General features: G+C 42.5%; 1 protein-coding gene across 1 annotated transcript in view; it reads left to right on the top strand.

Annotated features, from left to right (window-relative positions):
• NCOA7 (nuclear receptor coactivator 7) overlaps positions 1-17328 on the top strand; it is a 113255-nt gene extending 95927 nt beyond the window's left edge. Inside the window, exons 12-16 of the mRNA XM_015423829.1 lie at positions 4125-4271; positions 6450-6602; positions 9254-9349; positions 16133-16206; positions 16784-17328. Coding sequence (XP_015279315.1) covers positions 4125-4271; positions 6450-6602; positions 9254-9349; positions 16133-16206; positions 16784-16919 — 606 coding nt within the window. The 3' untranslated portion in view covers positions 16920-17328. The remainder of the gene's footprint in view (positions 1-4124; positions 4272-6449; positions 6603-9253; positions 9350-16132; positions 16207-16783) is intronic.
• The last annotated feature ends 512 nt before the right edge of the window (positions 17329-17840 follow it).

Below are 17840 nucleotides of genomic sequence, written 5' to 3'. Positions count from 1 at the left end.
TTCCCTCTTGGATCGTTTTTGTTTGCCCTGCCAGGGTAAAAACACATTGATTATATTTTGACACTGGTGCATATCAGAGATACGATGGTGGAGCACCATGTCAGCTCCCTGTGTGCTTTTGTGCCCCCACGCCAGATTCTGCTGCCAGTGCAAGCGGCATGAAGTGAACTTTGTACCCAGTAAGTGGGAAAGGGGTTAGCCTTGTCAGAGGATAGGTGTAGCGTTTTAATTAGTGTTGCAAGTGCCAGAAACAGACAAAGGTAATTCTTCTTGTTCAAAATAGGGGGGAAAGTTCACGCAAACGGCAGATAGCCATGTGTAAGAACTTCCACACTGAGCACTTGTCTTATTTTTAGCTGCATAGGGTGAAGGATACCTATGCTGTTTGTCTGGCACACAAAGATGTTGCCCCTCCCCGTAGTTACTGGGCTAAGCTTGGCTGGCAGTTAGTGATTGTTGCACAGTTTAGTAGGTTGAAAGTACTATTCTTAAAAAGTCCATGAGATAATATTTATGAAACTTTTTAGTACTTTATAGAAGTTCTCTTTGTCTGCCTGTCTGTCTGTCTGTTAATTTATTATCCTATAAGGAAATAATAGTGGCAGTGATATCTCAGCATTAAACTGAAGATAGCAATGTGTAATGTATCCAGTCCAGACAAGCCCAGAGACAAACGTCAAGCTTCACTCCAGGAGACAATGGACGATGCGGATCCTAGCCCGCTCCAATCAGGGGGCTAGGTTCCCGGCCAAGAACCTATGGGACTCTCGGCCACTGTAAATAACCTATAGGGAAGTAGGGGTGTGTTTTGGGTGGCGGTTTCTCGGGGGATATAAGCCGGCCTGCGAGCTGGCCAAAGTCATCTTGTTCCTGATCGAATAAAGTACACTTTGCTGAAATCACTCTCCGTTTGCGTACTTTTCACAATGGGAGATGTATGAATGGATTCAAAATTCGTTTTTACCCTGTAAATTATACCGGGCCCAGTTTGACTAGATATGTGACTGCTGTTGAGGAGAGTTAACTGCTACCCATGTGGGTTTAGCTCAGGGCTGCTATTTACACCTTGGGGGGAAATATATGGGTACTGTCATCATGCCTTCTTTTCCCTTTGCAGAGCAATTCAGATTGTGAAGATGACACAGGGACAAATAGTTACCCCCCCCCATGGCCCTAATCCAAATCAGGGCCCCACAGAACTGCAGGTCAAAGTTGTAAAAAAAACCCTTTCTCATATATACTGTTTGATTTTCAGATTACTATTTATTTCAAAAATTGTAATAAATGCATGTCACCTTTGGAGCCAGTGTGGTGTAGTGGTTAAGACTGGTGGACTGTTATCTGGGGAACTGGGTTTGATTCCCCCATTCTTCCACATGAAGCCTGCTGGGTGACTTTGAGCCAGTCACAGTTCTCTCAGAACTCTCTCAGCCCCACCTACCTCAAAAGGTACCTGTTATGGGGAGAGGAAGGGAAGGCGATCGTAAGCTGCTTTGAGACTCCTTAGGGTAGAGAAAAGCTGGTTATAAAAACCAACTCTTCTTCCTTCTTCTTCTTCCTCTTCTTTTGAATTTTAGCAATGTGTATCCACTTATATTTGCAAATGAAACATGATATTTTAAAAACCTTGTATCCCCATTCATGGATCTCCTATTATGCAGTCTACTTTGACCCATAGAATGCTACTTGCCATCTAGCATCAATTTAATGTCTGTCAGTTTACATACAAGGCTATGGGCATTTAATATAGTGATACTACCATGTTTTATGAACCATCAGCCTCTGAGAGTTGGTTACCTCGTTTTATACAGTATATCACAAATCCTGACGTAAAGCTACACCTCAGGCCATGCCCTTAAAAGTACGTTACTGTTACCAATTCTCTGTGGACTGCTTCACCAAGTCAGAGAGCATCTTTTGGGGAGTGATGGTTCAAGAAGGGGGGATAAGGTGAGGCCAGGTCTGTGACTGTCCACTTAACACCCATGCATCTCAGACCTCCCTCATACCACATCTATTCAGGTTGGTACAATTTTGGAGCACCTAAGCATTTGTGATACATGTTGAGTTGCAATTATATGTAAGCTTAAAAGCTGAAACAAAGAGAAAGATGCAAGCCCTATGAGGAAAGGCTGAGGAACTTGGGAATGTTCAGTCTGGAGAAGGTTGAGGGGGGACACGATTGCTCTCTTTAAGTATCTGAAGGGCTGTCACTTAGAGGAGGGCAGGGAGCTGTTCCTGTTGGCAGCAGAGGATAGGACTCGCAATAGTGGGTTTAAATTAAGGGTGGGAAGGTACGGGCTGGATATTAGGAAAAACTTTTTTACAGTAAGAGTTGTGCAACAGTGGGATCAGCTGCCTAGGGAGCTGGTGAGCTCCCCCTCACTGGCAGTCTTTAAGCAGCAGCTGGACAAAGTTGTCAGGGATGATCTAGACTGATCCTGCATTGGGCAGGGGGTTGGACTAGATGGCCTGTATGGCCCCTTCCAGCTGTGTGATTCTATGCTAGATCTAATACACAGTTCAGAAAGAAAATTAAATTCTTAAATACATTATAATTTTGCTCTCCTAGCTATGCCTTGGTGTTAGTTTGCAGAACTGTCCCTAAGACTCGATAAGTTGCTAGAAATCTCTGTGCTTGCATTTTTATTTGCCATAGGAGAAACAGCCTTTTCCTGGATTGTATATGCACATGCATATCTCTCTTTTAGCAAACCAACATTTCTCCTGGACTTTTCGCCCCATTTAAGCATATTAATCAGTAGCCTTTGACATAGGTTTTCAAAGCATGAACCTTAATGGCTGAAGGTAAATGAGATCAGAAAATAAGGTGACAGCTATCATGTTGGTAGCTATTGCCCGTTAATAGACATTTGATCAGTTTAACTTGGGGAGGAAACCTACTTGCAGATAAGGGGTGTGAAATGCGGAATCGTGGGGATCTGCTGCAGCGTGTTTACATTAGCGTTCTTCCTAGAAATCTTGGGGGTCAGTTTCTTTAAAGGCTACACCAAATGGGCTTTTATCTCACAATGTGTAAATAAGATTTGCACACTTAGGTGTTACACGCCTTTGACTCACTTCCTAACACACTTCCATGAACATTCTTTTGTAATGAGGCTGTTGCTAAGCCATACTGTGTAGTTTACTGTAGAAAACGAAAGTGAATGCTACCAGGAAGTTCAGGCTCTTTCCCAGCTCATGCTAGAGAGAAGCTGCTTCATTCATTGTGAGGAAACCGATGGTGGTAGAGTGGCAGGAAAGGAAAGTCTTAAGAATGAAAGTTCAGCAAATACCCTTGAATTTTCAAATAATATACAGTGTCAGACCTGACCAAGAACCCACTGTGCAGGTAGGTTGCTTTTTTATCACTATTTGCCAACAATAGAGATCTCTGACTTTCATTCGGTTATCAGCATGGCACATTTATTTAAAGCACATGGAGACTATGCAGAGCCAGAATCTGGGAAAAGAGTAGTGTTCTCTATACTGCATAGCTGCAGTTAACAGATCTGTTCAGTACTAGTAATCACAGTGAAATTTAGTTGTACTTTAAAAATCCTTAGTGCATCTTATTTTTCTGAACATGGCAGCAAAGTGTTATAGTCAGTGAAGTGTGCTGTGGACTTAGTTCGGTATATTTATTTTGTAACCATGGCTCCTTCTTGGCTGTTGGAAGTCTTGACATGGATTTAGAGAGTTGTAAAAGTAATGATTTTTTTCTGCCTTTTTTGGGGGGAGGGGGTCCTCCTTTTCCAAGTTTTAGTACCAAGGATGAGCAGTTTTTATATACCTTCCTATACCCCCCCTTCCTACCCTTACTCTGAAAATGAACAAGCAGTGGCGTCGTTATAACTAATAATACTGTTTTATATGTGGTGTTTTTTTATGCATGAAGTTTTTTGCAGACTTAGTCTAATTAGGTCAGCAAGCTTCAAGATGTGCATGGTTTGCCTCCAGAACAAGGTACAATCACTTTTGTTCTTGGGGCTGGGTAATTTTTCCCCAGCTCCATAGAGAAGGTGATCTGTCATCATAGCACTGACCTAAATTATGAAAATACAATCAGACCACCATGTTTTGTTTACAATGCCTGTGTGTGTGTGTGTGTGTGTTCTGTTTAGATCATCACTGTAGAAGAAGCAAAACGCCGAAAGAGCATTTGCAGCTATTGTGAAGAAGATAGTGATGAGAACAATGATCATGATGATGATGCTTTGCCTGTGTTAAAAAACCAGAGTGCGCTCCTAGAAAACATGCATGTAGAGCAGGTAGAGTCGATTTGATCCATATTAAATATTTATATCCTGCCTTTTCATTTGCTCACAGAGGTCAAAGGGGTTTCCTTCCGTCTCTAATATTTTTCATTTCACTGTAGGCTATAACAGGAATCTTCAGGTAATCTGGGTCTCAGAATCATGGATAGGCCAACAAGGGCTTTGAGCACCCAGAAATTTACCTTTCACTAATGGATGCAGACCAGGATCCAGACATCATCTTTTTATGAGAACACACTAACAGGGTTGAAAATCGCTGAAACTGGGAGGGAAAGAGACCTTGGTATTATAGTGACTAGTTCAATGAAAATACCAACCCAGTGTGCTATAGCAGTGAAACAGGGAAACTATGCTTGGGATTATGAGGAAAGAGACTGAAAATAAAAAAAGCCAGTATTATAATGATTCACTTGAAGCTGCCTTGAACTGAATCAAACCATTGGTCCATCAAAGTCAGTTTGTCTGCTGAGATCGGCAGCAGGTCTCCGGGATCACTGGTAGAGGTTTTTCACATCACATCCTTTAAACTGGAGTTGCCAGTGTTTGAACATGGGACCTTCTGCAAGCCAAGCAGATGCTCTACCACTGAGCCATGGCCCTTCCCCTGTACAAATCTGTGGTGTGGCCTCATTTTGAATTCTGGCCATCATATCTCATAAAGGGCATTGTAGAGCCACAAAAAGTTACAGAAGAGGGAAGATAATGAAGAGGTTAGAAAATCTTTCCTATGAGGAAAGACTGAACAGTCTGGGACTTTCCAATTTAGAAAAGAGACAACTAAAGGGAGACATGACATAGGCTTATAAAATTATGCACAGAGTAGGGAGAGTAGATACAGAGAGCTTTTTCTCCCTTTCTTCTAAAATACTAGAACTCTGGGACATCCAGTGATGTTGATGGGCAATAGATTCAGGACATATAGAAGGAAATATTCACGTGATAAATGATTGGAAATGTGTTATTTGCTGCCAGCTGATAGAGTGATAATCACGGGCACAGATGGTGTTTGAAAAGGTATTAGATTCATGAAGAATAGGTCTGTCAGTGGCTACTAGCCATGGTGATTATCTTCAAAGGCAGTAAACCTCTGAATACCAGAGGCAGGAGGCAACATTAGGGGAAGCCTCAACCTCTGTACCCTGTTGTTGGCCATCCAGAGTAACTGGTTGTCCACTGTGTGAGATGGGATGCTGGACTAGATGGATCATTAGTCTGATTCTGCAAGGCTGTTCTTATGCACTTTCTTAATGCACTTCTGTGAATATAGAGGTGGCTTTCAAACATCATCACATTCCACTTTGAAGGATTTTCCCAACTCCAGGAGCAGCTTTCAGGGGTGCACAGTGTTGCTGATAAAAAGGTAGACCAGAGCAGCCATTCAAAAGTAACAATGTATTTAAGAGCATAGATTTGCATTATGAAAATTCACCAAAAGTGAGGGCATTGTTGTGATGAAAAATGTATGGCCAGAAAGAATCACAATAAGGATATATGTTGAAAACTCCTTAGTGAAGTGCATAATATTGTGCAGAAAGACAAGATAGAATGTGTTGTCTGGAGGGCTGAAGCAGTTAACAGGATGGGGTGTATATTGTGCCAATATGAACAAAAGATTGCATGGGTGAAGCAGTTAACAGGATGGGGTGTTTATTGTGCCCCCCTCCTTGTGCCAATATGAACAAAAGATTGCATGGAAACTTCTGGTGCAGACCCAGCTTATCTGACCTCAGCCTATATGACCTTGTTTTTCATGCAAGCTACCTTTTAATATTTTTCAAATCTGTCATAAATCATGGACTGTAGAATCAGTTGATCTTTGTTGCCTATCATCTAATAAACTCTGTCCCCCCCCTTTTTTTGCAATCCCCGGTTTTCCCCTCTGTCTATGGAGGGTCCACTGGATTGTCAGCTCACTGGATAGAAACTGTTTAAGTGGTTTTTTGTGCACTGAGTACTCTTGTGGCATTGAGCATTAATAGGTGGATTTGAGAACTAAAGAGATCAAATCCTGACCTGGACACTGTACACACGCCTCTTGTTGTACAGGAATGCAGTGCTGACTATGGGGTAAACCATTTATTTCTTTTACGAGACAGTTATTTTCCAGTCATATGTTTGATACAAGCAACATGGTTGTGTTTTAAATTGTAGATTTTTCTTTTCTCCTTCCAGCTTGCCCGGTGCCTGCCAGCAAGGGTTCAGGGATATCCTTGGAGGCTTGTATACAGCACACAAGAACATGGAACTAGTCTGAAAACACTTTATCGTAAATCAGCGTCCCTTGATAGTCCGGTCCTTCTTGTCATCAAAGATATGGACAATCAGGTTAGACACTAAATGGAATTGTTAATTTCATTACTGATGAATCCACTTGTGAGTACAAATAGATGCAAGCCAGTATGTCCGTGGGGAGGGCAAATCAAAACATGGCCTACTTTAAGAAGAAGGGCTGGATTAATAATTATGCTTAATAAGATATATAAGATTTTTTTAAAACTCGGGGGCCCTTTTTATGGCAAAAATAGTGATCTGAGAATTTCCAGTGCAGAAACTGTGCTTATGCTGCTTGCCCTTTAAAATTCTCTGCAGTACAATAAATACACATATAAATGCAAGATATTAGAGCAATTCTCCCAACTGGAAAGAGAGCTCAGTGTAGTGGTAACTTTCCTAGTATAACCCAGGTTTTTCAACCTGCCCCAATAGAGAAGCCCTACTTTTAGGTTAAAGTTTATCTGCCCACCCATATGGACAAGGATGGGCTAGAAGATTTATTGAAACATAATTTTATCCCAAAGGAAAACACATTTAATTAAAGAGTTTCAACAGCAGTAACTAAAATGATTTCCTAGCTGGGCAGTTGAGATCAGTCACCTGAATGCTTGGCGGAGTCTCTCAAGTGTCCGTATGCTAAGCAGCTGGAAGGATATAGCAGGATCCTGGCCACTAAGACAAAATGCAGGAGGTGCCATTCTTCTACGGGTGATTCTGGGAGCCCCCAGCTACTGCACTGCTGGCTCATCCAGGGCTGAATCTGCACATTGTTGGATAGTGTTATGTCGTTGCACAATGATAGCAATAATTCACAAGAGGATTGGTTTGTCCGCAAAGCATAATCCAGTTATGAAGGATTGCACAGTACATGATCTAACAGAGTCGAGTTTAGCTCTCTCAGCACTGCTCTTCTTCCAGGCAGGTCCCCTCTTAGAGTAAGTAGGTGGAATCAGCAGTCTCCTTTCCTCTTCAAGTATAGCAGCAAGGGCTCCAAGGAAGCTAGGTCAGCCTTTAAGGTTTCTGTGGCAATAAACTGGTCTTTATCTGTGCCTTCATATCCACCAACAAACAGCTCTGGTAACAGCAGTAGGTAGACGCTGCTCCCTCTTGTTAATAGGTCCACTGGGCTTTGGCTCAGCTGCCTGTCTTAATCAGGGTGGAAATCAAATCACCCATGCTTCATAGCCAGTGATTCTCCGAAGCATGGCAGAGAGTAATATAATAAACTCACAGCATTTGTATTTGTGCTCTTTACAGGATGAAATAGCTCAAACACAAATATGCCGCTTGTTTATTCATTAAAATATGCATATTCCACCTTTTCTCATGGCTCAAAGTAGTTTACAGATCACGTTAGAAATACACAGAATAAAATCCCAAATACCCCTCCCCCCTAAAAGATACAGTCAGCATCTTGTTATAAATGCTGGCAAATAAGAATGGGCTAATTTATTTTTATTTGTTTGACCATTTTTAGGTTGCTTTTTTCCCTTACCAAGAGAAGATTCTAAACTAGCCCCCTAAACCCCCCCCCCCCCCCCAAAAAAAAAGTAACAAAACCAAATCTGGGCTCATCCAGACCTGGCAGGCTGATCTTCATAGGTCCCAGGCTGTGAGCACTAGGCCAGCAGCAGCCAAGAATCTCTTGCCCTCTTGCCTTCAGAGAGAGGGGGGAAGTTAGGCTATATGGACTCCAGTTGCTGTTAGCTTGTTGCAGCAAGCCAGCTGGATCTTCGTCGGTTGCTCCTCTGCTTGCATTGCATCCTAAAAATTTCTTGAGAAGGCACCCCTCCAACACCTCAGGAGGCCTGTTTCACAGTGTGGGAGCTATAGTAGAAAAGGCATGGACTCTAGTTGATGCCAGGCAGGCTACCCTGAGCACAAAATAACCTGATAGCCACAACTGGAAGATTAGTTCCCATCAGGGTTTCACTTTCATTTTTTACTTCATTTATAGACCACCTTTCACACAGAGACTCAAAGTGGATTACAACTAAAAACAGTGCAGTACAAAACAGTTCAATATGGAGCACCAACAAAATAAGAGACAAAGAGCATGATTACAACATTATCGCAATACTCCATTAGGCAGCATTACGCTAGCATGACCAGAAAAATTCTATTTGGACACTGTATGTACTGGGTAGGGCAGAGTGTTTGGAGAGAAGTGACCAAGGCCCTACATTTCTGTGGGCCTGCTTCTTAGTGTGGATACTGGCCTGATAATTCAGCATGCTAAAATCCCCATTTTTAAAAACCCCTCTCTGAATCACAGTCCTGTTATATACAGAAAAGGGCCAGAATTAAACATGAGGGTCAGAAGATCTTCTCTGTTATATTTCACATGCCCAGTGTCTTGTTTACATTGGGATCTCAGCTAATTCTTTAGCAGATTTAGAACAGCATAGATTCACAGCCTGCCTGGAAATTCCACTGGTATGTTAATATTGCATGCGTGACAGCATGTTTTAAATGTTGGTTTCGTGAAAGCTTGTATGGGTAAGCTCTTCTTTCCCATCAGCATCATATTTTTAGTCAGGCCTAATATTTGGGATTTGAGGGTTAGTGCTCTCTTTCATGGGTTAGCTGCAAATGGATCATTAAGTTAGTATACATGGATTTTCAAAGGATTTCTGCCTTTAAACTAGAAAGTACACATTATTTTTCCCTCCTCAGCATAACCATTGTTTTTGTTTTAACAGATTTTTGGGGCTTATGCAACACATTCTTTCAAGTTTAGTGACCACTATTATGGCACAGGAGAAACTTTCCTATACACATTTAACCCTGTTTTCAAGGTATGTTGCACTGAGAGAACTTCAGTGCCGTTGTGCTTACCTAAAAAATGAATGAGATTTGCAAATGAGATTTTTCAAAATAGTAATATACAAGCAGGGGGACCTGTGAAAACTCGTGAAGGAAGGCATTGTATTCATACACTTTAAAATTTTGTTATAAGACCGGACAAGTGGTAGCAGCAATAGGAAGCCACCGTTGTGCTTACCTCCAGAACATGTAGTATAATAGGTTCTTAGTGGCCCTTGTGAGGGCAGAAAGGCAGGTAGAAATGTTATTAAATAAATAATAATATTCTAACCAGGGAAGAGCAATTAATTCTAAATAAAATAAATTTATCCTTCCTCCATGTGAGCAACTAAAGAACAGTCCATTTTTTATACAAAACATGCTCATCTTCGGTCTTCTGTGCAGGCCAGCTACTCTGGTATTTCTTTAACGCTCCAAGGGGAGCCCCTCCTTGGCAGAGCTCATTAGAGGCCATCTTCCCACCTAATGGTCACATGCTTTGCAGGGAGGAGCCCCCCTTTCCCTCAATCCTTTCTTCATTGCTGTGTTGTGAGGACGTGTTGTCTTTAGCTATGGTTGTTGAGAAGTTTCTTGAAGTTTTCTTTGCTTCCTCTTTGGGAAATGTCATAGAAGGCTTTTGTTTAAAAGATGTACTCAGAGCAGTACAAAAATGACCTATTCGTATGAACACCTTCTCTGCCTCTTCTGCTTGGGTGAGGCTCATAATACAGCTACATCCAACACTTGCCTCCCATTTACCGTAAAAGACCGCTCAGCTTGAGCAGCGCACTTAAAGGCATGCTTATGGGAGAAAGCGCTCTCTTGCTCTAATAGCCCAGCCGTGAAAACATCTGCCCTGGGAGAACACAGTCAATTCTTGCCTTCAAAATCACCGTTTAGAACCAACCAAGTTGCACGCTCGCCATCAAGCGTCTTGATTCTAGGGACAAAACGGAAGAGTCAGGTCCAATTGCCTGCCCGTTCATCTGAACACTGTGTGTTGGAACCCCTGCCTAAGAAAGCCCAATCCAAACATAAGAAGAAGGATTGTTCCAGTTTCCAAGATGCTCCCGGAACTGATTAATGCTTTGGTTCCAGCCAAATTGTCTTTGGTTCTAATGGAATGGAGGGACGTCACCAGGAACGCCTTCTCCACATGCCTCCCTGGCTCATTCATTCTCAGAAGGGGAGATGAAGCCCGACCAGGGTGCATTGGTGGTCCCAGCAGCTAGTCAACCATCGGAACAATCTTCACCTGCACTGTGGCTGAGTTCTATGCCTCCACCTCCTTGGCAAGGCTACCCTTATTATTTTCCTTCTCCTAGATCTAAAGAATGGGGCAACTAGCAATCGTGAAAAGTACCACCAGAACTGAGGCACCCTTTTCAAGGAACCATGATGCTGTGGGTCCACCACTTTGGTATCCTCCTGCAATCTCTCTCAGGGCATTCAAATTCCCAGGAAGAGCAGGTGTTGAGGTCTAACTCCCCTTCTGGTCTGGGCTCAGATTTACCATCGGACCCTTCTCCTGTTGGCACTGCAGGGGACCCTGATCCAGTGTCACTTAATGAAGATCTCAAGCTCTACGCAGGGCAAATGATGTGAATGCTAAATTGTTGGAAATAGAGGTGACTTCCAGTAACCCAAGACTTTGAGACAAGAGCTCAGGCAAACTCTACGCAGAATCACCTGGTATAATCGCCTTCCCTATCCTGAAGGGTATTGCAACAAGGTCATATCTATTTATTCAGCCATCCTCCGGCTTCGTCCCTCGTCGCCGAAGAGATGCAGGCAAAACAGCAGGTGCGCATTCCTCACCAGCTGATAGAAAGGGGCAAAAAAATGATGTATTTAGTAGAAAAGTTTACTCTTCTGTTGCACTCAACCTGCGCATTGCCAACTATAGTACAGTTATGGGAGGATACCAGTTGTTCCTCTGGGAAAAGATGGCTGCTTATATAGAGCTTCTGCCTGAGACAAGAAGCCTCTGGCTAAACATCTCCAAGCACAAGCATTGCACCTATCTAAGCAACAGATTAATGCAGGCAGACATGCCGCTGACTCCTCCTCCAGGGCCATGGCTTCAGCACTCATACTAAGTAGACATTCTTGGCTGCGTTTCACAGCTCTTCCTCCTGACACCCAGCAGAACGTGGAATACCTCCCATTTGAGGGAGCAACAGTATCTGTTCCATCGAGTGATGATATGTTATCAGAAATCAAGAACAAGCAAACAGCTTGTTTGTTTGGCATCACAGCCGGTCCCACCACTCGGCAGATGTATAGATTCCACCAATCGCAGTCACCATACTCTCAGCAATCACACCAGCAGCCTCGCTCGTCTCAGTTTCCTACACAGTGGCCCTTTTCAGGGTCTATGCTGCAGGGCAGGTGCAGGTCCAATCATTTGGGTTCACAACTTTAGCCACAACAGGCTCCACAAGGCTCTTTCTGACTAGGGCCTGTAATAGACCAGCCACCTATCTTCTTTAAAGATAGGATGGCTGATTTTAGTGACGAATGGCTGGAGGTCACTTGGGTTTTTTCCATTTTTAGTTTGGGTTATAGATTAGAGTTTTGGCAATGGCCACCCCTCCAACATCCTGATCAGGTTCTGAATAACTCCATGCCTGAGTTGGAATGGGAGCTGTCGTCCATTATCCAAAAGGGGGCAGTACAGAGGGTTCCTGACTCAGACCTCATCACAGATTTCTATTCATGTTTTTTCCTGGTGCCCAAGAAAGATGGAGGGTTTTGATCATTCCTGGATCTGAGGAATCTGAGTTTTTTCCTGAATGTTAGAAAGTTCAAAATGTTGTCTTTGGAGTTGGTCCTGAAACTGTTAACATTAAGCTGCTGGTTTTGTGTACTTGACTTTCAGGATGCTTTGTCCATATAGCTATGCACCATTGTTATTGCAGGTGCTTGTACTTTAAATATGATCATATTATTTACCAGTACATGGCCCTTCCATTTGGGCTGGTGATTGCCCCATAGGTATTTTCTAAATGTGTTGCTGTTGTGGTAGCTCACCCAAGGTCTAAAGGTTGTTCTTTTTACCCATATTTTGTTGACTGGCTCATTACTGCACCTTCCCATGAGGAGCTAGAGTTGCAGGTTTCCCTAATTATGCCAGGAATTGAGTTTGGTAATTAATAGCAAGAAATTGTGCCTCCAGCCTTCTCAGGTTTCCTTTATTGGGGTCCTTCTGGACGCCACAGTGACCAAATTGATAGGGCCTTACGAGTCAAGGCGTTGATTAGATGCCTGTCTAACAACAACAGATTTCAATCAGTCCATTCAGAAGCCATTAGGACTGATGGCCTCTACCACAGCCACAACCCCGCATGCACACCTAAGAATGTGACCTGTACAAAATTGCAGAACTCACCAAGGGGAAAGTCATTCATGTCATTACAGACAATACTATGGCAATGACCTATATAAAGTGACACGAGGTCACAGTCTCAGCAACCCTGTGGAGGGAAGCCACTTTCATTGGGAATTGGTCATAGCCCAAGAATCCTCCTTCCAAGCAGTACTTGTGGCAGATACAGCCAACAAGAGTGGACTTCTTCAGGTAGCCAATGTCCTCGTTAAAGCCCGTAGACCTTCTACTAGGAGGTCTTACATGAGTAAATAAGTCTGTTTTTCTAGTTTGTCCAGGACACAGGGAGTTCATGCAGAGAATTGTTCTATTGCCCAGGTATTTGAATATCTACTGTCTCTTAAAGAATGTAGTCTGGCGGGTTTTTTCCCTTACGGTACATTTAGCTGCTATATCTGCCTACCATGTCAAGATCCAGGACAGGACTCTGTTTCTCACCCATGGTCCAAGAGTTTTTTGAAGGGGTTATTTAATTTCTTTCCTCCATGCCACCATGGTCCTTGTCAGTGGTTCTCTCTCAACTCATGTTAGCCCCATTCGAACCACTAGGTACTTGTACCTTGTGACTCTTGTCTTTCAAGGTTGCGTTTTTGGTGGTGATCACATCAGCCAGGAGAGTGGGAGAGTTGGCAGGTTTCAGGGCTGACCATCCATTTACTAAGCTCCAGACTAGCCGTGTCATTCTGAGACCCAGTTTACGTTTTTTACCTAAGGTGGTCTCTAGTTTTCCACCTTGCTCAGGACATAGTCCTTCCAGTATTCTTTCTGAAGAGGTATTTTACTTATTTTTACTTAGAACAAAAGGCTTCCCACAGTCTCCATGCCTTTTTGTGAGCTACTCTTGTAGCTCAAGGGGGAGGCCAGCCTCAGTACAGACCATTTCTAGATGGATAGTCTCCACTATTCAGTTGGGGTATGAACAGGCCAATCTACTGTGTCCTCTGGAGCTTCGGGTGCATTCTACATGGGCGCAGGCAGCGTCAGCAGCATTCTGCAGAGGCACTCCCTTAGAGGACATCTGCTGAGCAGTGATGTGGTCATCACTGGACACCTGGGTCAAGCACTAGTCTGTGGATGTGAATGTGAGAAGGGATTCAGCAGTTGGCAGAGCCGTGCTGCACTTCTTGTTCCACTGAAACTCACCCCGCCTCCAAGGTAAGGAGCTCTGTAGTCTCCCAATGTGGGACTGCATGGAAGACTGAAGATGAAAACAGTGTTGCACTTACCTGTAACTGCTGTTCATCGAGGTGTCTTCTGTGCAGGCACACGTCCGTCCCCCCCCCCGGTGAGTTCATAGAATGCAGTTGTATTCATAACACTCACGGCGGCTCAGGAGGACTGAGGGAAAGGGGGGCTCCTCCCTGCAGAGCACATGACTGTTAGGCAGGGAGATGGCCTCTGATGAGCTCTGCAGGGGAAGGGACTCCCCTTGGAGTGTTAAAGAAATATCAGAGTAGCTGTTAAGAGAGCCTCCGGTGGCTGACCTGCACAAGCACAGTCCCAGTGTGTGCCTGCACAGAAGACACCTCGTTGAACAACAGTTACAGGTAAGTGCAACACTTTTTGTTTTCACAGTTCTCCCCTTCTTCCCCCAAAAGTTGATAATAGGCATGGATCCAAAGGTGCCTATGCATGAGTGGAAGGTGTTAATTTCTGTGGTTTTTCCTTTCAAGTTGCTGCCCTCTGCACCATGCTGTTCCCTATTACAGCTACTTTTTTTCTGGATTGTGCGTTTATGCATGAGATGTTATATAGGCAGCTTAGCCTCTTGGACCCCCAAAATACCCTTTAATAGTTTCTACCAACATCTAGAGATTATTAAAATGCTGCTCTAGGACAGCTAGTAATTCTCCAAATTGTAGTCTGCATGCATGTGTAAGATAGGGAAAGGGATCCCACCATCACCTTTCTCCCTTAGCTAGTTGAGTTAACTCATGAGGAAAGTTATCCAGAATCTTTCTGAATCAAATAATTTAATTAGTGCTCCCAATGGCCCGCCCCCCCCTTAAAAATTCCTGGCTACGGGGCTGCCTCACTCACAAATAAGCTAATGGGGAAATCTAAGAGAAGGGCAGGGACTTAAAATCAACTTGACTTTATGATCTGCACTTATTTATTTATTTATTTATTTATTCAAATTTATAACCCGCCCTCCCCGCGAACGGGTTCAGGGCGGCGTACAGATGGGGCCAATGCCCAATACATAAAACATTAAAACTGCATTTTAAAAACATTCAGTGCAACATAAGTGCTCTCCACAACAACTAACAAGGAAACCGATGACGTCATCAGGCTGGTATCCTTAGTGGCCACAGCTCCACGCAGTACCACCATTTTTGCACTCACGGCGAGTTGGTAGTAAGGGCTAGGACAGATAGTAATAGTTGTAGACAGATGGTAACAGTCTTGGTGGCTCCTACTCAAACGCCTGGCAGAAGAGCTCCGTCTTGCAGGCCCTGCGGAACTGTGCAAGGTCCCGCAGGGCCCGGATCTCCTCTGGGAGCACATTCCACCAGGTAGGAGCTGCCACCAAAAAAGCCCTAGCCCTAGTCGCCGCTAGTCTGGCCTCTTTGGGACCTGGAACCACCAGGAGATGTTTAGTCCCGGACTGTAGTGCTTGTTGGGGAACTTAGTGGGAATTTCTCATTCTTGGAGAATAATCCCAATCCCTGATCCCTGTAACATATATGTAAAACATCTCCCCATTTGTAGATTGATCTCTCAAAACAAGTCTGGATGGCAGCCTGGCAAAAGCATGGCAAAAGCTTTCTCCTTGCTACCCCAAATTTCAAGGGAACAGGGAGTTTATTTTGGCTTGACCATAAAATGGAGTATTAATTGAAACTTCCTATCAAAGGAGGATTTTACCAGGAGCAAGTTGTCTGCACATCTCTACTATAGTGCCGAGTGCAAGGGAAGTGGGTGGGGTGCAGAGAGCAATTTGATTGTTAGACCAGATTGTCAGCTACAACAGATGGTCAGGGCAGTAGGCTACTTAGGTGTTTTGCTCATCTTTATTCAGCAAAAGTTAAAACCAAAACTCACGCACAGCTGGCCTATTTTGTACCAAACCAGAGTGGAGTACTGTAAAAGCCGCAGCTCTTGGGGAAAGTTCTGGGGACAGCAAGGAGATCTAATAAAGTCATTATGAATAGCTGTGTTTTTATTACATTTTATTATAATGTTGTTGTTTTTTCCTATTCATCATTTATTGGAAACCCCCTGCATGATATGTTGGCGAGGCAGTATGCAAACTTTAAAAATAATAAATACAGGAAGAATGGGGAAGCAAGAAAGCTATTTGTCATGTTGTGGGCTGAAACCAACAAACTATGTTTTCACACTATGCCTGTATCTTTCTTATGAAAGCTGTACCTTGTTCCCTTAGGTTTTTAAATGGAGTGGAGAAAACACCTATTTTATCAACGGAGATGTAACCTCATTAGAACTTGGAGGAGGAGAGTAAGTTATGAAACTCTAGTGATGTATTTATTAAATAGAGAAGACTGCATGTGCAACTGGAACTCCTTAGACATTTTCCAAGCAGCCATTCTCCCTTTATTGTAGAGTTAAACGGCTGTTTGTTTTTAAAATGGCCTTATATCTCCAACCATTATAACAAAAGGTTAGCTGTGTGTATGATTCTTATATGAATGCACATATAGCTGCTTTGGACTGTGAACAAAAATGATATTTTCATTTAAAGAGAAACCAAAAATGAATTAGATTTATTTTCCTCACATTTGCAGCCCACTTTGGTGCTTGGATATCTGGGAATAAGGACTGCTGTTTCAAATACATGTATTTTTAGGGTGCTGTCAGTGAACATCTGCTGTGGTTAAAAATTAACAGGAACAATTCAGCCTGAATTACAGGCTTTTATATTCTGTTTATTTCAGTGAAAAAAAAGTTAAATATGTTTCACCTACCCATTGAAATAAATGGAATTGGAATGTTTAACTTTTGCTGGATCATGCCCAATATTTTAAGGTTATAACTGAATAAATAACATATTCAGCTAACTGTCTTTTTCTTTCAGCGGCAGGTTTGGTTTATGGCTAGATGCTGATTTGTATCATGGTCGGAGCAACTGTTGTAGTACATTCAATAATGACATCTTATCCAAAAAAGAAGATTTTGTTGTCCATGATGTAGAAGTGTGGACATTTGAGTGATGTACTTGCTGCCTTAAAAAGCCTACGGCTCTGAATGTTGAGAATTGGAATGTAGGCTGTCCAAGACATTTCACCCTCCCCTTGAAAACGAATGAAGTCTGATTACACAAGACTTCTAAAGGCAAAAATGGATTACAACAACAACAAAGACCTAGCTAAAATCTTATTCCAGCTCTGCCGTCACTTCTACAATAAGGATACAATATGCTTATGGAAGGCATTTATGACATATGAGTTTAAAGCAGTCTCTTTTTTTCTGTATCTGTGAAAACACATAGAACTGTATAGTACATTCCGTGTGTATTTTTATTCAGATAAGTGAAAACCAAAAAAGAGGGAACAGTTACCAAATTCTATGGCATAAAATGATGTTTCTATGGTAAAGTAGTAGTAATTTGAACTTATATACCCGGCACTTAAAGGGAACATTTTTTAAAATACATATATATATATATTTATTATTTGTATAGGATATTTTTCTGAAATGCAGTAGGCAGGTTATTTTTTTTTAATATTACAAGCCTCAGAATTGGCTAGAAAGATTAATTATGACAGATGCCTTACGTGGCAGTGATGAATAGTTTTGGTTTCCTAGTTTTTATATTTTGCTAGTTTTTTTTAATTTTGTAAATGAAACATTTTTGTTGATTTACCCTAATTGTTTTAGGGATCAGGGGGGCAGAACACTCTTGAGTGCATAATTCTGGACTGAGATAGAAATATTGGTAGTACACCTTGTCAAATATACATTTGGTTGTGTTGATATGATAATGTATGAAGGTAGACTTTTCACTGGTTATCAAGGGCAAAAACCCCCACATACTTCTCAGAAATATGTTGTCATGGGGCACAAAATAAACATGCCTCTACATATTACTTGAAATTTTATTAAAGAAAAATATTATGATACCACACCAAACT

Source organism: Gekko japonicus, unplaced genomic scaffold, assembly GCF_001447785.1.
Source record: "Gekko japonicus isolate JY-2015 unplaced genomic scaffold, Gekko_japonicus_V1.1 scaffold186, whole genome shotgun sequence".
Classification (NCBI taxonomy): domain Eukaryota; kingdom Metazoa; phylum Chordata; class Lepidosauria; order Squamata; family Gekkonidae; genus Gekko; species Gekko japonicus.
This window is presented reverse-complemented; position numbering and strand designations above follow the sequence as displayed.